Genomic DNA, 21,006 nt, shown 5'->3' with positions numbered 1-21,006 from the left:
ATTTAAGGCGTTGCTACAGATTGCACTATTATAAGTGCTTTTAATTTTTAGTGGGGTCATCTTATTTTTATGGGCACACAAAATACTACTAGTTGCTTAGTCTACAGCAAGTGTCAGCCATGAAAAGTAAATAGTGCACTATTTTTATTTGTTCCACATGTCAGTTTGGTAATCCTATGCGTGTTGGGCATTCAACTGTCCAGAAGACCCCTGCCATTTATATTTAGTTATCTTGCCATATGTTAGTACATAAGGATATGTAAAAGATAAGATTTGATTTTCAGAATTTATTTTTTTTTTTTGTCTGAAACAATTTTGATTAGATGTTGCATGGGGTCGGGAGAGTCCAAGAATGACAGGGGTCAATTTAAGATGCTGATTTTAAAAGGCAAAAAAAGGGCATGGGGAGGGGGTTATGTTTCACAAAAGTGAATAAGGTGGCATCTGTTTTTGGAACAAGCAATTAAATGCCATCTTTCATGGCATGTTCTTTTGAGGCTGCACTACACTGCAATGTTAGGGTAACTGCTCACTGTGCACAAAGTTCTCTGCTCCATTCCTGACGCTGCTGGAAGAGCTGCCAAAGAGTGGGCGCAAAAGATCGTCAGGTTGGCATGAAGATATAAATAAGTTTTAAAAAAAATGGGTTGGGTGAGCGTCTGAGAATGCCCGTTGTGAGGGGTTATGTTTCGCAAGAGTGAGTAGAGAAGTTTTTGGAACAAGCAATCAAATGCCATCTTTTATGCCATGCTTGGATTTTTGTGGTTCCATTCCCTTCTTCCTCCACAATTTCACCCACCTATGGCCTCCTCTACCCATCTATACTGGCCCTTCCCACCATTTTCCAAGCCCAGCCCCTTTCTAGTCCACCCACTGATGCCCTGCTTTTAAGCTAAGCCACCCCCCAATCCATTTCATGTTCCCTCTTTTGAGGCTGCACTCAAAAGAGCAAGGGGGAGGATTTGAACTCGAAATTCTCTTGGTGCAAAACCACTTATCAATTCCTGATGTTAGCTGGTTTTATTCTATGTTGTTGGGAGGGACTTACCTGTCCAAACTATGATAGTCCATTTTAAACCACACAATATTCATCACTGGCTATTCACAGAAGAACTGCTAATAAAATCCCAAAGTTCTAAAAACAGTCTCTTTATAGTTTACTAAAATGTTTCATCACCAGGAAAAGATGGTCAGCTTGTAGGTCTATTCAGTGCCACGTAGGCTAGTATTAGCCCAGTTTAAAACAGTTCCAAGTATAATTAGCAGAATAACACAGCTCTTGGGATATATAAGAAAGATAGCTAAACCCCCCACCTTTCAGCTTCACACATTGACCCCCACCTTTCTCTCAAGATTCCTGGAGAAAGTTTATCATCTTGTCACGCAGTAACCCTTTCTGTGTTCATCACGACACCAAGCCGCCAAAAAAACAGATCCTGCCAATGCCGGGAGCTGATCTAATGTCCATCAAACAACGGGTGCAAAAGGCATTGTCAGCATGAAGATGTAAAGAAAAAAAATGAATTAAAGCTGTAGTGAGTGTCCAAGGGTAGCAGTACCCCAGACTCTCAGAGCAAGTGCCAAAAGAGCCCTGATACCCCACTGAAAGATGCATGGGGTGGGGAGAGAGTCTTAAGAATACCAGGAGTAAGTGGTTATGTTTCACAAGAGTAAGGAGGCTCATGTTTTTGAAAACAAATCCCACCTTATCAAGCCATGCTAGTCCTGCCCACCACGTCTGATGCTTTCTGTCCACTTCTTAACATCAGCCAATCAGCTGTTTATCCTTAAAGCCTATGTGCCACCTTCATGTCTCCTCATTCCATTCTACCAGCTGCTTCTTCACTCAGGCAAGCTTCTCTCACCTCCACAGCACTACCTCCAAGACTATTTCCCTCCTCCTATTCCAGCCATGCTCTCCTCCATCTCCTTTACACACAATTGGAAAAGCAGTTTTGGCCGGGTCTTTTGGCCTGCCACAAACAAACCTGTGGCCTTATCCAACCATCTATCCAGCCTCTCTCTCTCTCTATTCCACCTACCAGAGCCCTTGTTTTTAAATCAAGCCACAAACTGTATTTGTTTTAGTCCCTCTTTTCAGACTCACTGCCATATGACATCTTAATCCCAGGCTACTCTTTCCTTTTTATTTCACCCACTTATCTTGGCCTCTCCCACCCCACCCACCTGCCACCTTTCTCCCCACTTCTCAAGTTTAGCCCTGGCTTACCTTATATCCGGTCATCCCTGCAACTTCAAACATTTTCTTGCGACTCTTAATTTTAAACCAAGGCAAGCTCCAATTCTCGAGGAAGGGGGAAATGAATCCCCAAACTTTCATGCTGTTCTACTTTATACCAATATATGAAAATATGCAAATGTTTAAAGATTTTTTTTTTTGCGGCAGGCCTTTGTGAAGCAAAGTGACCAAGGCTACTGCAAAAAAAATTAATTACAAGCATCCACCCACCCAACATTTGATCTGGCCCCTCCCACCACTTGCCAACCCCAACCCACTGACGCCTTTGCTTCACTCTATTACACCCCTCCAGCATCTGTGTTGGAACTGTCCCATCAGCCATCCCCACTTCTGGCAGTTTGCCGATCCCAGACTATTTTGTTTCCATTTTATTCATTTAACCAGTTTAAGTGTTGTGTACCGTGTTAGCCAGTTAAAGTTATAGGGTAAAACTCTTGATATGAGGTATAGAACAAAAGTTGTTAAAAGGAGATAGTTATTGGCCAACTATGATAATCATAGAAACTTTCAGAACGTTTCAATTCCTCCTAATACGCTTTGAAGTAGGAACTGAAATGTTCTGAAAGCTTGCAATGATTATCATCTTAGTTAACCAATAAAGGTATCACCTTTTCACCACTTCTTTTATACCTCATGAAAAGTTAACACAATTCCTTCTACCAGCTATCTTTTCCCCCCATGCACCTGTCACCTTTCTTCTCACTTCCCTAGTTTAGCCATATTCTTCCTAGAATAGTGGGTAACGGACTACATTTTTCCAAGTGGTCAGCACACCATCAGCCCTCTGGGTCAATTCTGGAAATGAAACCTTTTTTTTTTTTTAAGCAGCTTACAAACCACTAAACCATCATCCCATAACCACCTAAATTTAGTGAAATATGGTACATCATAATGAACCAAGGCCACTGTAACAAAATGACAAACATTGGAATTAAACTAACTATTTTCAGTGGTTTTCTTAACTGCTACACCATTAAAGCACTGCTAAGGGAAATTCAAATGTATTGGAAGCGGTTACTTAATAATTAACCCTGGCCAGTGTAAACAAACCATACCAAAAAGCTAAAAATATTAAGCAGCTTTTGAACTCTCATCCTTTTTCTTATAGAGCACCACCTTTTGATGAGCTAATTTAGTGGCAAATGGTACTTCCTACTAAACAAGACCAATGTAACCAAGACATCTCAAAAAGAGAAATGCTGGAATTAAACTCACAACCTTAAAATCTTATAAAGTCGTTTCCTTAACCACTACACTATTCAACCACTGCATTTAGTGGCAGGTGGTAATTTATAATGAAACAAGGCACTGTAAACAAAGCCAGATAGCTGGGATTGAACTCCCAACTTGCATTTTATAAAGCAGCGCTCTCAACCACTGCAACATTTAAGATCCACTCTGGCATAACTAAAGTTAGGGTGGCCATACACTATAAAGCTGGCCATAGAGGATTCGTACGATTTTCGAACCATGTGTGGAGAGTCCCGATATTTTTCGTCCGGCAGAGATCGGTCGTTTGGTCGATCGGACAGGTTAGAAAATTCCTGTCGGCTGCCGATAATATCTCTGCGTGTATTGCCGATCGTACGATTTTCAGTGGGAGACTGTCACTAACTTTGGTTGGACATAGATATCGTACGATTGCTGTCAGGGGCAGAACATTGCTGATCTGTTCTTTAACTAATCTGACTGGTAAGACTTTGATCTGAATGGTTAGTGGAGGGTCGGGAGATGGGAAAGTCCGATCGTACGATCGGATCTTTGAATCTATGGCCAGCTTAAGATCCACTCGTTTGGCAAGGTTGCCAAATGAGCAGATCTTAACCCATATGCCCACTAATGGCTGGGCAGTAACAGATGAATCAGATTGGATTACAATACTACCAATAGGCTCAGACGGGTCGCAGGGCCACATCAACTAGCAGATGCGGCCCTGGATCGTACGAAAAATCTAACTTGACCAATCGATATCTGCCCGATTTTTGGCCTGATATCGATCGGGAGTCCCCACACATGGGCAGATAAGCTGCCAAATCGGTCTGAAGGACAGATATCGGCACTTTAATCTGCCCGTATATGGCCACCTTTAGTCAGTTGCCTTATAAAGAACCATGGCAACTGTAATCACTAAATCGCAAAAAATGACACTACAATTCCACATACCTTCCTATGTATGCAAATATTACACTTTGCAAGAAATGCAATCCATAAAATGAAGGACATAGGAATCAATAATGAGGTAGAGAACCTATGGAAAGAGAAAACAACCTCACCAATATACCATACAATACGAACAACCATAAATATAGATACGGCAAAAACTCATTTAAATGGACATCTCTTACACCACAAATACCTATAACGGATATTTTAATTTCTCATACACATAAAAAAAACTGCCAACAAGTGGGTATTAAGAAATTGCCCTACAACTCCTCAATAACTCCTCACACCTGACAAACGTTTCAAAATGGGAAATCTCCCATCAGACAAGTGTACTCGATGCTCGGGCCCAAAAGCAGACCTCTTGCATATGATGTGGGGGTGTTTTCCGAAAATACAACCATTCTGGCTGAAAGTAACTTCCTATTGGTTTCAGATAGTGAATAAACCAAGTAAACCAACCATAGAATGGGCACGGTTTGGTATCTTAAAATTTTACTCAACTCTAAACAAAGGGGAAAAACATTTGACAAAGATTGGCAGCATCCTGCAAGGCCATACTTAATCTATGGCTCTGAACAAAAGCCCCATCAATTACATATGAACTAGCTGGAAGCCACTACATTTCAATAGTCTTCTTTTAAAGGACCCTTCCAAAGACCATACCATTGGACCTTCTAGTTTGTTGGCATTTAACTATTTTTGTGAACCAAGGCCATTGTAGGCTAAACAATGCTGAAATGTCAGAGGAGGGAAAATGCTGACACCCAGCTATTACACTGTTGAAGTTCTATACATAGGTGGGTAAGTTTGGAGGGAGCAATAAACTGGAAGTGAACTTTAAATCTTTTTCTTATAAAGCATCTTCTTTAACCACTATACCATTGAGCCCACTGTTTGGGAGTTCTGGTGGTAGATTGCCTTTTATGATAAACCAAGGCCATTTTGCTCCACCATCTGTCCTTGAATTGAACTCTCAACCAACTTCTTAAAAAGCGGTTTCTCTAACCAGTACATCATCAAAACTGCCCACTTGTCACGGGTCATGAGATACAGTATCATCAGAGTGGCTTCTTCAGTTCAACCACTCGGAAGAGTGGTGAAAGTTTTCAAGAAAAACTCTTAAATGTCCAGTTGCGTTTGACTTAATTCTACTAGATACTGTATAGTCTGCATTTATAAAAAATGTCATAAAAATAAGGTTTATGATCAAACAATTTATTGAATTGTTTTGGGTTAATGTCCCATACACTCAGAAGCACACTCAAGAGTGTAGCCGGGGCTCACAAACACACAAATAGAATATTTGACACTGACACTTGTGCTAAACAGCAGTCATGGATTAAAACAGATGCATAGTCTAAGGCAATTATGATAGAAGAAGATGCAGCTTATTTAAAAAGTTTAATTGCTTTCATTTTGTATAATATATTCACAAATTTGACTAACAGTATACACATTTGATAAAATATATATTTATATATATACACACAGTATATGAAACTGTAAAAGCCATTTTGTTGAGTGGTTAACAACTGGTCTGTAGACTTTGGGGGGGGGGAGCAGAAAAGCAATCTAGTTTATGAGGAGGCTCTCTTCTGTTCTGTAAAAGGAGATTCGTAGACCTCCATTGGTGGACAGGTACAAACCAAGTGCTGATCACCATAAATGTCATCAATTCGTGCAATGGAGGGCCAGAATTTGCTCTCTGGTCTGACAAATGGCTGAAAAGAAGAAAAATTGTTGGTCAGAAAAGATTCATTTCCAATTGTTCTTAAAAGCAGGAGGGCAGATTTAATAATCCATTCATAATTGTGGGATTTATTAATACAAGTAAAGCTAATCAAGCTGGATTACATTCAAAAGAAATCGGATCAATCTGCTAGGAAATAAGCTTGTACTTCAATCTGACCTAAAGAATTAATGAACTAGGCAAATTGAAATAATAAAACATTATGTAAGGCCCCATCTAGAAAACGCCATACAGCTCATAGTACAAGTTGATCCAGGGACTCGTCTGATTTTGGAGTCAGGAAGGAGTTTTTCCCCCCTCTGAGGCAAATTGGAGAGTCTTCAGATGGAGTTTTTTTGCCTTCCTCTGAAACAACTGGCAGTTAGGCAGATTATATATAGACTTAAAAAGGTTGAACTTGATGGACGCGTGTCTTTTTTCAACCTAACAATATGTTACATTATTCAATTGCTTTCTTTGGGATTCATTTTGGGGGTCCGAGATAAATTCCCAAATTTTTTGGCAATAAAAACTATTCCTTTTGATTAAATAGACTTGGTCAGGTTGGTTTGTCTAAAAGGGGACATATATCTTGATTTCTCCATTTTCTAACATGTATATTCATAATAATGCAGTTTTTAGCATACCATTCGAACACCCAGTTTTGGACCTCCCACGTCTAAAATTGCTATTAAATCACATTTGGTTTAATCTAAGGCTGAAGAGAGTTGTTGCTGGCAGCAGGTGGGCCACACAATAGTATCCAAGAACGCTACTGCTTCAATGGTTTATACACAATAGAAGATGTACAAATAGAAGTGTCAGCAGCCGATACTGGAACACAGTAAAACTTTACAGTAACTTGCAGCTAATCACAGTTTCATAGTGAGGGAAACAGAGGCAAGGAAGGGACTTGGGGGGCTGCAGAGTTCAGCTTGTCACTCAGTTACAAGTGCCCATTCCCTTTGGGACAATGAAAGGAATGAGAGCTGAACATACCCCCCTGAACTTTGCAGATTTTAAAAGCAAAGTAGCCTGAATTCTCAAAGCTTCTCCTGTCCTTACCATCTACAACTTGCTCACCTGATCCTATGACATCACCACTACAAAAACAGTGTGCCCCTGTCCTTACTCCAGCTCATATATTCATTTCCACGCTAACTTCTGCTACTTTCCTCTTTTTCAAACAGGCCTGTGTCAGACATTTTTAATAAGGCTACACTGGACCCATCCTGTTTGTTTAAATACTGACCTGTCTCTCTCTAAGCTTCCTCTGCACCCATAATCTGCTTGACCCAAAGCAGTCTAGCTTTCGACATGTGCACTCCATAGCCTTATGTAGCGTTACATACAATCTCCAGACTGCAAATACCAAAGGACATTACTTGATTCAAATTCTCCTGCACTTATCTTCTGCTTTTGATACTGCTGACCAATGTTTTCTAATGCGAATTCTCCTTTTACTTGGTATCTAGGATCAAGATGAAGGGAATCCTTGTTCTCTTCCTACCTTTCTAATTGCTCCTTCACTTTTACTTTTGCTAACAAATCATTTTCCCTGTTTCAGCTTAGTGTGGGGGTGCCTCAGGGTACTGTACTCTGCTGTTCTCCTTGTATACTCTCTCATTAAGAGACCTTATATCTTAATTTTGCCTTAAATACCACCTATAGGCTAATGGAATCTCTTCACTAACCACGGACATTCAGATCATGAACTGCCTCCTAGCCATCTCCTCCCGGATGAACCAATGCCACCTCAAGCTCAACTTAGCTAAAACAGAGTTTGTGGTTAGCCCTTCTCTTTCACCATTACTATTGATGGCATGACTAATAATTCCACACGCTTCCTGGGGGTCACCTTTGACCAGCCCCTCTTCTTTTCTAATCATATTACTACTACTCCAAAACCTTCCGATTTTTCCTTTGCAATATTGCGAAGATAAATTTCTTTCACAAATAGCCAAAACACTAATCCTTAACCTATCCCATATAGACTATTGAAATCTCCTACTAACTGGTCTCCCTGAATCCCATCTTTCTGTCTAAGAGGGATTTACCCCAGGTAAAACCTTTATCATAACTACATGTTAAGCAAAGGATAGCATATAAAATCCTTCTGTTAACATTCAAAGTAGCCACTCTGTGCCTCGCTACATTTCTTCACTTATCTCATTAAGTTCCTGGCTGTCTCCTCCACTCCTCTCAGAGCCAACGTCTTTTCAAACCATCCACTGCCACCTCTCGTCTTGTACATTTCTATGTTGCTGCTGCTTAGCTCTGGAATTCCATCTCTGAATTCCTCTGTAATAAGCGCCTTTTTAATCTCTTCAAGAAAAAAAAAAACTCAAGACTACTTTTTGGAGCAGTAGAACAGTAGTCTAGTCCTGGTACTTAAAGGAGAATTCAACACTAAACGTAAAAAACCCCCAACACCCCTACCCTACATAGACCCCTCCTCCCCCCAGCCTAAGTGTTACCCCGGGCAAATGCCCCTAGCGTAATACTTACCCCTCGGTGCAGATTCAGGCATCAGAGTTCATGGGTGCCATCTTGAGCCACTTCGGTAATCTTCGGAATGAGACAGACGCTTCTGCAATTTCCGTGAGTTTCAGCGCATGCGCAGTTGTATGAGAGACGGAAAATTTCTCCAACTGTGCCAACATGCCGGTCTCATCCTGAAGATTACTGAAGCGGTTCAAGATGGTGCCCATGAACTCCGATGCCTGAATCTGCACCGAGGGGTAAGTAAAACATTAGGGGCATTTGCCCAGGTTAACACTTAGGCTGGGAGGAGGAGGGTTTCTTATGTTTAGGGTTGAATTCTCCTTCAAAGGAGTCTTAACCTTGTGTACGTTTGTGCTCCCATTTGTGCCTGTATGTTATCCACCCACTTAGACTGTAAGATGTATAGCGCAGGGTCCTTCCTACCGTCTCTAAAACCACATAGCACTTATGCTCTGTGTACATAATTATTATATTACTTATCCACCCAATGTGTATGTTGTATGATTGTAGATCTCTGCGTAGCCTTAGACACTGAGCAGAAAGGTTGTCTCTGCAGTTTAGATATGATATTTTTAATTAGTAAAACCTGATTTAACTTCATACATTTAAAGAATGTAAGAATAGTAGAAGAGGAGGCTGAGAAAAAAAAAATCTAAATGATAATCTTAGGAAATCCTACAGCATTCTTAATAGAACTGCCTGTTGGTTGTTTTCAGCAGAGACCTTCATACAGTACAATTTTCATAGTCACATACCAAGGGAAACGCAGCCACTTCTCTTGAATAAGGACGATCCCAAATGGAAGATGCAATGCAAGTCAATGTATGTGGAGCCATCTATAAAATGAAATCATAATGCCAGAATAAATGATCTTTACGAGGGGGAAGAAGCAAGCACTTGAATTCATATTACTTAACACTATAAAGATTATATATATATTTTTGTGGACAATAAATGGACAAATCTAAAAATATATATTTTCACTTGAAGTGTTGTTACGTAGGATCATCATCTATCATCTGAGCTTTACGATTTGTTGATTTAAAACATTGTAAAAACCGCCCCTGTGTAAGAGACCTAAAGCAGGAATGAGCAAAGAACAGGAAGTGGCGATGATGATATGATCACTGGATGTCTTCTTGGAAAGGCAAAATATCAAAGAACACAGCTAGGTATTTTAGGTCTGTGCCTGTATAAAGCTAACCAATGCCTTTGGTCATAGTTATTTGGGATAGATGATAAATGTTTGAACTTTTTTTATTAATGGTGAAAAATTTACTTTTAGTGGATTAATCCTTGAGTCCATTCTGCCTTCCTCAATATCAGCAATCTCCTGCCTGATGCTAATCATCGCATCACAGAAGCGATCCATCTCGGCTTTATCTTCAGACTCAGTTGGCTCAATCATTAGAGTTCCTGCCACTGGCCAGGACATGGTAGGTGCATGAAATCCTGGAATAAAGACAATAATTACAAGGGATATAAAAAAAAAAAAAGTAGCTTTCCCATTTAGCTCAGAATTTGCATCCTCCACCCCCCAGCTGATGATGAACTCCCTCCAACAGCTTTACATAAACAGAGGTCATTGATGAGTCAGAAGAAAAATTTTTTTGTAAATTAATGGATCAGAAAACCAAACTATAGTTTAGTTTTAAAATGCTTACGATGCTAGTTCCACAAGAGATTTTTTCTTTAGCTCACCATAGTCTTGCAGTCTCTTTGCAACATCTACTGCCTCAATGTTTGCAGACTTCTTGAAGGGTCTTACATCAAGAATGAATTCATGAGCAACAAATCCTTAAAAAAAGAAAAATAATAAAAAATCACTTCATGGAGTATAATGAGTGTTAGCCCTTCAAAAGCAATTGTTACTTAAAGGGTCATCGGAAAACATGTTTTTTTCAAAACGCATCAGTTAATAGTGCTACTCCAGCAGAATTCTGCACTGAAATCCATTTCTCAAAAGAGCAAACAGATTTTTTTATATTCAATTTTGAAATCTGACATGGGGCTAGACATTTTGTCAATTTCCCAGCTGCCCCTGGTCAAGTGACTTGTGCCTGCACTTTAGGAGAGAAATGCTTTCTGGCAGGCTGCTGTTTTTCCTTCTCAATGTAACTGAATGTGTCTCAGTGAGACATGGGTTTTTACTATTGAGTGTTGTTCTTAGATCTACCAGGCAGCTGTTATCTTGTGTTAGGGAGCTGCTATCTGGTTACCTTCCCATTGTTCTTTTGTTTGGCTGCTGGGGGGGAAAGGGAGGGGGGTGATATCACTCCAACTTGCAGTACAGCAGTAAAGAGTGATTGAAGTTTATCAGAGTACAAGTCACATGACTTGGGGCAGCTGGGAAATTGACAATATGTCTAGCCCCATGTCAGATTTCAAAATTGAATATAAAAAAACACAAAAAAAACTGTTTGCTCTTTTGAGAAATGGATTTCCGTGCAGAATTCTGCTGGAGCAGCACTATTAACGGATTCATTTTGGAATTTTTTTTTCCCCATGACAGTATCCCTTTAAGAGTATTGTCTAAGGAGGCATTTTGCGGTCTGACCATTTTCAGCTTGGTGACAACATACAAATTGCCCCCCATTTGTTCCTGTGAGAATCACTTGAACCCATAAGTCCAGTCAATTGTCACTGAATAAGTGGCAAATAGAGTATTTAAGTCTATTTGTTTATTGAGGATTTTAGTTGACAGCCATGGGACATATGCCAAACTTTCACCGACTTGCCTCTAGATCCCTTGAATAGGATTTTGTAGTGTTTTTCTAGTCTCTTTGCCATATAGTTGGCATTCAGTATGGCCACTTCTGTAGCATGTTTCAGTCCTTTTGCACCCATCATCTACAAAAAAAAAAAAATAGAAACCTAACATGGAACTGAATTATTACCAAAAAAAACAAACAAACAAGCACTGTATTTTGTAGAGCCATATCTCCATAAAATAGCATGTGACTGTCGATCAAAACTGTCATTCAGCTGTCAAGAATTTGAATGTCAAATCACAAGATTTATTTAACTGAAAATGAAAGGATTCGGATAAATTAGTATCATGAATTTGCCCAATTTGCTAATTATTTCACAGTATCAATGTCTACATCATACAAAAAGGTAATTTCATTTTAACTGCACCTTTAAGTAAATATCTCGTAACACCCTTGCTACTAAACAGAAGTATGAAGTGAAATGTGAGGCAAAGTTTTGAATTTGCCAACCCTACTGGACTCTGTGCTACTTGCTTCTCATGTGTCTGTTCATCATAATGTGTTAAGTGGATAGATTCTTAGCATAAATAAACCAATACCTTTATGTAAGCCCAGGAAATAGGCAGAATTGCACTGGACCCCCATGGTGCAGCACTAATAGTCCCCAAACTGGAAGTATTGTCATTTGGAAGAGCAATGACTGGGTGGCTGGGCAAATAAGGGGCAAGATGCTTCTTTCTGCAATAAAATAAAGACATCATTGGTAATTATATACACTTATACCCCATACTCTGTGCTCTCTGAAGAAGTCTGAACACTCTATAATCTTTCAATAACACAGGAGTCTGTATAATTATTTGGGCTCCAGTGTATGCTCTGCCACTCCCACAACAACCCAGTCCTGCTCCTGCTCTGCCCAAAGCCTTGATCCTGCCCTCATGTGACAATGGGCCCCCTGGAAGTTATGGCCCTGGGTAACAGCCTGGATAGCTTCCATTGCACAAACAGTTATGCTAACCTTTATTTACAGCAAAAAAAAAAAAAGTACTATCTGTCCATAAGCCAAAGTGCATGATCATACTGATTGGGGTGACAAAGAATAATTCAGTGTAACTTACACTCCTATCGGCCCCATGCCAGGACCACCTCCACCATGGGGGATGCAGAATGTCTTATGTAGGTTCAAGTGAGAGACATCAGAACCATAGTCCCCAGGACGACATAAACCAACCTGTTCAGAAACGTAAAACAGTTCTTAAATAAAGTATTAAACATCCTGGGGACTACTAAAAATGCAGCGCTTAAAGAACCCAAATATGCCATTACAACAGCACAGAAGATATAAAGGCTGTTTAGGAATTGGCATAAAAATCAGACTCACCTGAGCGTTCATATTGGCACCATCCAAATAAACCTGACCACCATTTTTATGAATAAGGTCACACACGTTACTTATATCTTCCTCAAAAACCCCATTAGTTGAGGGGTATGTAATCATTATTGCTGCCAAGTTGTCTCTGTGTTTATCCACCTGAAACCATACAGATACAAATTAAAAAAAAAAGTAACAAAAACCCACATGCATACAAGTTACCTTTCTGCCAAAAACCTCTATCATATCCCTTTATCTTCAGCAGTACTTTAGACTGATGCACTATACAGGTAATAAAAGATTTGACACAACGTAAATGTCATAATGTCTTTTCATCTGACAAGATCCAGTTGTATACACTTGTTCCATTGAACTGATGCATGAAAACCAGAAAACCACTCACTTTTATCTGATTAGATATTGCATTAAAACATTATCAGATTTTGTAGCATTTCATAAATTCTCCATAGAGGGAGCAGGTGTACTGGGGGGGGGGGGGGTCAGGAGTGAGGCACAAAGTGCTTTAAATATATGTTTAGGAAAAAGAAGATTCCCTCCTCTAAAATACATTTTCACCAAGGCCCAGTTACATCCAGTTATGCCACTGGGGACACATGTTTATCTGACAAAAACACACACAAAAATATTTTGTTAGTAAGAATTACCATAGCTTTTAAATGAACAAGGTCAATGCTTCCATTTTTATCCACTTCCACTGGCTGAATTTTCATTCCTGCCATCTGAGCACTTGCAGGGTTGGTTCCGTGCGCAGATTTAGGAATTAAACAAACCTAGGTTTGAGATAAAACATTGTACTTAAGAGTTTAGATCAAGAATTTATATTCTACCACTGAGAACAGTAGCAGAAAAATTAATTGAATGTTTATTATAACATGTTAAATAATGATAAATAAATAAATGAAGTGGCCAAAAAAGTATACATGTGTCTTAGAGATTCTTTTAGCCCCACTAGAGATGTGTTACAAATGTCTAGTGTCCCATGTGATATACAGGACCAAGTTTCTACAACTTGATCTTGTTGAACAGAGCAATGTGAAATAAATGTAGAGGAGTGAGGACTAGGTATAGAGCAGTCTTGAGCTCCACATAGAATGTGTATAGGATTTGTATGTACAGAAAAATACATTAGAAATGCTTTTGGCAAGTACCTTAGCTACCCTCATGACTGGGTGCCTTTCTCTCCACAAGCAACTCACTGAATGGCAGTTACATGTTAAGGCTTTGGTAGGTGTACACAGTGTAGGTGTGTTAATATATAGATTATTGCAGTAACATTTATTTTATGCCAATATAGTTCATTAGATGCATTTTATGTGAACAGTGGAGTAACTTTAGACCCAGCTGCAGTAAATGCCCCTTCCTCAGCATTTTTGAAATGTTAAAACACCTGTATATAAGGATCGCAGCGCTCCAATTTCGCATTAAAACCGCCTTTATTTCAAATGTAGCATAGTAGACCCAAGAGGTCCTTTTTCAAGCTAACGTTAGCTTGAAAAAGGACCTATAGTGTCCGAAACGTCGCTATGCTACATTTGAATTTAAAAAAAGCCGGGTTTAACACGAAATTGGAGTGCTGGAATCCTTATATACTTGAATTGGAGGTATGTGGAGGTGAACATATTTTATTGCGTGCACCCTGTGAAGAAAAGAACAAGTTTATAAAGCGTGCTGGATAATTGCTGTGATCATGTTAAAACACCTGCCCTGCACACCTGGCAGCACACTCACAAGAGCAGGAGGGAGGGGCTGCTGGACACAAGGTTGCAGTCTGTGTGAGCTGGGCCCCTCAAACATTTTACCACAGGGTGGGGGCAGCAAATTCGAGGTATGCTACTGTATGTGAATTCAATAACTGGTGTGGCATAGAGTACGTCTAACAATACCTACTGGCTAGTTTACCCCTAAGTGCCCCCCTACAATATTTATTTTTGCTTTTTAAGCAACTACCTTCTTGTGATTTACGTCATGTGCATAGGGAAAATGACCCAGGAAAGGGTCCAGGTAGAGCTATCAGGCATTGTAATGAGAGAAGATGGGGTTCATCGGTAGCTTCTAGCACTTAGCTAGGGGAATGGGACTCAATGCTCACGAGCCAGTGAGGGAGTTCATTTATAGATACCCCTTGCCCTCTACCCAGTAGATGGGTTGCTAGGTTGCACACTTTTATTACATCATTCAGTCAAAAAGAACAGATTACGATCATGTCTGTGGCTCTCGATTTTGTGGTCGTTGCCCATATTCCCATTTCTCAATAAACATAAAAAACTACTAATCGTGGCTAAGTGCTAGACAACACAGAAGAACCTTATCATCAGTCATTACCCTACAGACTCTAAGAAATAGGACGCACTAAGCAGAAAGTGAAAAATATTCACACATAGTGTTGAAAGTTATGGGTAGGGGCGGTGTTTTGTAGCACAAGAGGGAGATGCTTGTCTTGGGGGGGGGGGCAGGGCACTTGGGCCAACTCGCTGTTTGTTACATTATTGTTCACAGGAGCCACTAAGAAAAATTTAATCAATGCAGTAACCCATAGCAACCAGTCAGCAAATAGCTACAATAAGTCTACTGCATAAAGAATAGAGATCAAATACCAGGCTGCTAAGAGTTATAGAACTAAAGCCACATTTGCAATTTGTGTTGGTTCTCTAATAATAATAATAATAATAATAATAATAATAAGTTAAAGATAATTAGTTGTTTGACAATAGCCTGAATCATTTGTAGAAAAGATTGAAGAGTCTAGGGTACTTACTGTCCTGTGGTGTTCTCCTTTCCCATTCAAGTAAGCCTTGATTGCAGCCAGGCCAGCATATTCACCCTGAGCTCCACTATAAGTTTGGGTAAAGAAAAAAAGAAGCAGGTCATCATAATTTATTTATATAGCGCCGACAAAATAGCCAGTGCTTTCGATAGATCAGCTGAAGTATTTTATCATGTACACGTCTCCATTTTGGAGACACCTTTGTATTTAGCCAACACAATAAAAATGTACAACTACAGAGGTAAGATAAAAAAACAAAACAGTTTGCACCGGTGCTAGTAACCTATAGCAACAAATTCCTATAAAGCATTTACCGTTTACTTGTTTCAAATATAACATCTGATTGGCTGCTACAGGTAACTAAATCTGAAGCAAAGTAAAAAAAGCCTTTACAATAAGTATAATACAGAATACAACAGTTGCATAACCATTTGTTTACCCAGACAATACAGAGGCTTTTTTACCTGTTTGGCTGGAAGGATATGTTATCATATCCCGTTATTTCACACAGATCCTTCTCCAGCTCTTGGAATAACTGCTGATAGCCCTGAGCCTGATCTAGAGGCACAAATGGATGTATATTGGCAAAAGCTGACCAAGTAATTGGCTATGAAGGGAAAAATAAAACATCCGTTAGAAGTATACGGGGGGAGGGAGGTAAGCATGTTTACAGTTTCAAGTGCATAAACCTGTACAGTAATTGGACTTGGACAAAACCGGTTACATTGCCACCAGACCGTAAATAACATTGACCTCAAGGAAAGTACAGATCTACTCATGCTTGAAATCATTCACCAGATGTAACATTCTCTGGGAGAAAAATCAAACGCCACAATACACAATAAATTTTCTTTTCTAAACTGCATTATGAAGCCCTGGAGTGCGTCAATCTTGGGGAACTACTAGCTATACTATCACAAGATGTCGTTATCTATTTTCTACTAAGCAAGCTTATTTTATGGAAAAGAAAAAACATTTTATCCATCACTTACTGTAAGTTCAGAAGAACTATTGAGTTTCATTGTGCAGGATCCCTGTTGGTACAACAAAGGGAAAAGTTAAAGACTATTTTATGACTAGGAGAATAGTTTGGAAAAAGTAGTACAAGGCGTCTTACCAAAGGAATCATACTGTGCACAAGTGAAATATCTTTGTTTTCTAGCCGTTTCATGTAGCGGACAATGTTGGTTTCAGAATGATAGCTTAGAGAGGAAAGAAATTGTGGAAAATGTACAGTCAGACTTTATTACCAAGAGCATACTGGGGAGAAACTTTATGCCACCTCTGCCATCAGCAATTTTTTTTTGAGAGATGCAGCATTTATCTATGGTAAATAGCTGGTGGAAAATAATGGGGGAGTCAGCAGGACAGATTTTGACTGATATTTTTGCTGGTACTCCCATTAGGCCAATGAGAATATTTCTCACATCTGACTTGTCACCAAAGGAGAATCTACCCATGGAAGCAATGTTCCCTCTATGGTGTGCGCTAGCTCCTTCCCATATGGATACCACATGAGAAAGAGTTGAATGTTTAAAAAAAAAAAAACAACGTTTGAAGACTTATTCGGTTGCAAAACAAAGACCTGGATAAATAAAAAGCTAGGCCAGTGGTAGTACAGTTATTGGACCTGTTATGTAGAATGCTTGGGACCTGGGGATTTCTGTATTTTGCGCTCTTAAAAAGTCCAGTAAAAATGTATTTTAAATAATTAATTTTAAAAATGTAATAAACCCCGTAGAATGATTTTGCCTTCAGTAAGGATCATTAATATCTTAAATGTGGCCATAGACACACAGATATCGTATGAAACAAATTTTATTCGGTGCATGCATGGTGGGAAACGGTCCAACCGATATCGGCAGTTTGGGCTGGATGGAAATTTTGAAGGCACCCAAACATCGGCCTTTGTTAGTGCTGAATCTGACGATTGGAAAAATCGTTTCAAAGAAAGATCTTAAGTGTTATGTCTATGGCCGCCTTTAGTTGGGATCAAGTACAAGGTACAGTTTTATTATCATATTTTTAATTATTTAATTTAAAAAAATTGAGTCAATGGGAGATGGCCTTCCCGTAATTCGGATAACTGATAAGGAATCCTATACCTGGGTCACTGTTCTTGAGAGAGACAAGAATATAATAGGTTGTATTTGGTGGCAAGCTTAATAACACATACTAGTGATGGACGAATTTGAACCCTTTTGCATCACCGAAAATTCATGAAATAGCGAAAAATTTGCCAAATGCATTTTAAGTCTATGGGCGACAAATTTTTGTTTTTGATGTGCAACTAATTTTTTCACCCCTTAGAGTCTATGGGTTCTTTTTCACAGTGAAATCTGGTGAATTTTTTTGCTCATCACTAGCAAATACAAAAACAATGCTGGTTATTGCCAACTGAAAAGTCAGACATTTTGAATTGAAAGATTTGGAGGAGGAGGCCCAATTGATACAGGAAACCACAAAGTTTGGCGATTGTCTGAAGATAGCAAGACAAAAGGTCAGGAGTTATAAAAGCTTCAGTAGACCAATAGAATTGACACTGGAAGCCAGAGATACAGCATATTACATTTTAGACATTCCAGACAGGGAAAGCAACAGTAATTGTAGGAAGAATAATGGTAACTTTATCTTCTAGAAGCATAACATTTGTAACATAAATCATTACAAAGCATTTGCTTTATTGTTTTCGTGCCTTGGATGCAAAATCATAGTTAAAATTTAATAAGAGGAATGTGCATTGGATGATGCAATTGAGCAAGTGTTGACAGTATGCACAAAGTCTATTGACTGTAGAAAAGCATTTTAGCATTTGGGTCCACTAGCACCACTCACTGCCTTACAGTAATTCTGTCTGTTGGAAAAGTACAACTTTAAAATGCTCCGGACTAAATTAGACATTAACAAAATATACCCAATCCAACTGCAGCCAAACACTGCAGTTGGTCACTTTCTCGTGCAGTGCTATTAAACCTATTTAAAAATACTTGTAAGTATTCAAATGCACTATGAGGACCTTACTGATCTTTGTGGTGTTTTTACAAAAGGAGAGGGTATACGAGCAGAAGGTGAAGAGGAAGACACACCTGTTAAACAGTGTATGAGTGAGAAATTTGCTTGTTCTTTTGAAGGCTGTGCCCAGAATGCCTTTAATCTCTTCGCCCATGCTCTCAGCTACCAGTTCCTGCAAAGGACAACATTTTGCACTTAATGCTTATTAATTCATTTTGTTTAACATTTACATAACAGCAAATAGAGAGCAAATTTTAATATGGGGCTGGAGGGAATAAAATGTGCCAGAAAGTATCTTTATTAAAAAAAAACTGTTTGGACCTAAATTATAAACCTACCTGCTGTTTGCTAAAACACCTTGCATATTTCTGATTGACTCCTATGAGTGAAGCACGGTTGATATAACAGACTGTTGATGGTGGGCTGCATAATTGGAACTGGTTAGCAAATGAGAGACAGTGACATCTGCTGGATATTTCTTTGCAGTCTTCACTAGATTATAATATTTTTCACCCATAAAAGCACATGGGTAAAAAAAATGACAACCTACTTTTTCCTAGTATGAAAGCTTACAAGATTAGAAAACGTTTATATCAGGATGGCCGCTGCATACCCTTAAAATGGCCACTTATTTCCTTTGAATTTGTTATAGATTTCACATGTGGCTATAAAGATGTTAAGTTGGTCAGACACTGGCTGATTTACATACTATGTGACCCATCATCAAAAAATGATCATCATTTGAATAATGGTACAATAGAACAACACAAAAGATCTAGAATCCCCCGACCTGAACAATTGGCCTTTGAGGCCGACTGCGTCAGTATTAAAAATTATATATTGAATTGGGTCACCTGTTTTGGCAAAATAAATAGCTTGAACAGGCCACACACACCTACAGAGATGATCATCTGATTTGGACATTATTAACTGATTAATAGATATTTTCATTTTATGTTTTGAGGAGCTTTAGCAACAGTTCTTAGATGTTGCCTTGCCAAGTCTCAGCTGCAAACAGAGGGATTTTTATTTCATGTTGTCGCAAGAAGGCCAAGACTTGGCAAGGCAAAATCTGATAAACAAAAGCTCCCAGAGACATAAAATATTTACTAATAACTTATTAGTTTCAGTTCAGTCCTTTTATATGGTTGCTACAGTCACTGACAGTCGGAAACTAGAAAGCATATTTGTTTTAAAGCTGGATTTTATAATTAACTTGGTTAATTATAAAAGTATAACTTAGTTAATTATTAACTTAGTTCTGACTCTTTCCTATTCATCTTCAATCCTGTCAGTTAAATGAATGCCTTAATTAAATGTTTTAAAACAGAGTAGGTTCAAGAAAGTAATACACACTATACTGTACATGGCATCATCTAACTACATTTACACACTACGTTGTATGAAGGATCACGAGTATCTTATGTTGACTGTGATAACCTAACAGGCAAAGATAACGATAAGTATATTTAATTGCACAATACCATTTAATTGCAAAATACCGTTTATAGCGAAGTACACGTATCCTCTAGAGGTTGATGGCAAACGGGCAATATCTGGTGCAAAAACCATCTGTATAATTGCCTCCTCCTGAATTTCACAGTGATTAAACAAATCATATGTTTTTGCATCAAGATTTCTAATGACACCAATGAAAAGGTATTTTTGGGATATCTGTCGCCTGCAGTTAGTGCAGACTTGTCAGGAGATTAATCTCCCTGTGTGCCATAAGCCTAAAGGTGGGTTAGGTACAGAAAATATGTAATAGATGATAAAAAGATTGTATCTACATAACACACATCTAACTTCCCTTTAGCAGACCAATATTAAACTTTTGATTCAAGGTGCAGACTATTAGCATTTGCACACAGGCACACTCACCGCTGATGATTCACAGCCAAAAACCCATAAAAGATCATCCAGGTCTTTCTCTTTCACCGTTTCATCAAGTGACACCCCAAGCTATTAGACCAAAACATAGGTGTGATTTAATCAGTGTATAAGAAGTGTCTTAAAACAAAAACAAATTGAACAAAAAGAAAATTACGCACTGAACCATCACTGAAGACCCGTAGATTAATCTGTCGTTGGGTTGCCCGGTCGAGAACTTCTTTTGTTGGACAACCGCAATGTATTTTCAAGGTGTCAAAAAACATTTCATTTTGCAATTGATGCCCAGCTCTCTTCAGACCTGAAACCACATATGGTACAATACATATTTTAAAAAAATATGCTCTTTCATTATTACGTTTGGCCTTAAAATACTGGAAAGCTTTCGACCTGTGCCTGCCTAGGTTTATTTTTTGAGGGGGTAAGGGGTTTGTATTGCAAATAAACTGAAGCTCTATGTAATTAGATTGATCTCTAGTTAAACATTGCGATATAGCAATCAAATCCATATTGCTTTTTAAGCTTTATATAATCAAAGCTGATTTTTTAATAAGAAAACGTTTTGTGAATTTAAAT

At 38.8% G+C, this 21,006-nt stretch overlaps 1 protein-coding gene across 2 annotated transcripts in view; it reads right to left on the bottom strand.

The window, feature by feature from the left end:
* Positions 1 to 5,814: 5,814 nt before the first annotated feature.
* The window catches only part of gldc.S (glycine decarboxylase S homeolog), a 33,658-nt gene continuing 18,466 nt past the window's right edge, over positions 5,815 to 21,006 (bottom strand). Inside the window, exons 10-26 of one of the 2 annotated variants that reach the window (XR_005963419.1) lie at positions 20,592 to 20,731; positions 20,422 to 20,502; positions 18,615 to 18,712; positions 16,646 to 16,730; positions 16,521 to 16,562; positions 15,993 to 16,135; positions 15,520 to 15,595; positions 13,409 to 13,534; positions 12,753 to 12,902; positions 12,490 to 12,602; positions 11,971 to 12,109; positions 11,399 to 11,510; positions 10,362 to 10,457; positions 9,940 to 10,112; positions 9,416 to 9,496; positions 7,408 to 8,480; positions 5,969 to 6,147 (exon numbers count right to left, since the gene is read on the bottom strand). Coding sequence is in view for 1 of the 2 variants with exons in the window: in NM_001086672.1 (NP_001080141.1) it covers positions 6,004 to 6,147; positions 9,416 to 9,496; positions 9,940 to 10,112; positions 10,362 to 10,457; positions 11,399 to 11,510; positions 11,971 to 12,109; positions 12,490 to 12,602; positions 12,753 to 12,902; positions 13,409 to 13,534; positions 15,520 to 15,595; positions 15,993 to 16,135; positions 16,521 to 16,562; positions 16,646 to 16,730; positions 18,615 to 18,712; positions 20,422 to 20,502; positions 20,592 to 20,731 (1,799 nt within the window). In the remaining variant the exon portion in view is untranslated. 2 annotated transcript variants of the gene reach the window in all.

Source organism: Xenopus laevis, chromosome 1S, assembly GCF_017654675.1.
Source record: "Xenopus laevis strain J_2021 chromosome 1S, Xenopus_laevis_v10.1, whole genome shotgun sequence".
NCBI lineage: Eukaryota > Metazoa > Chordata > Amphibia > Anura > Pipidae > Xenopus > Xenopus laevis.
The sequence above is the reverse complement of the archived record's forward strand: the minus strand, read 5'-3'. Positions and strand labels throughout refer to the sequence as shown.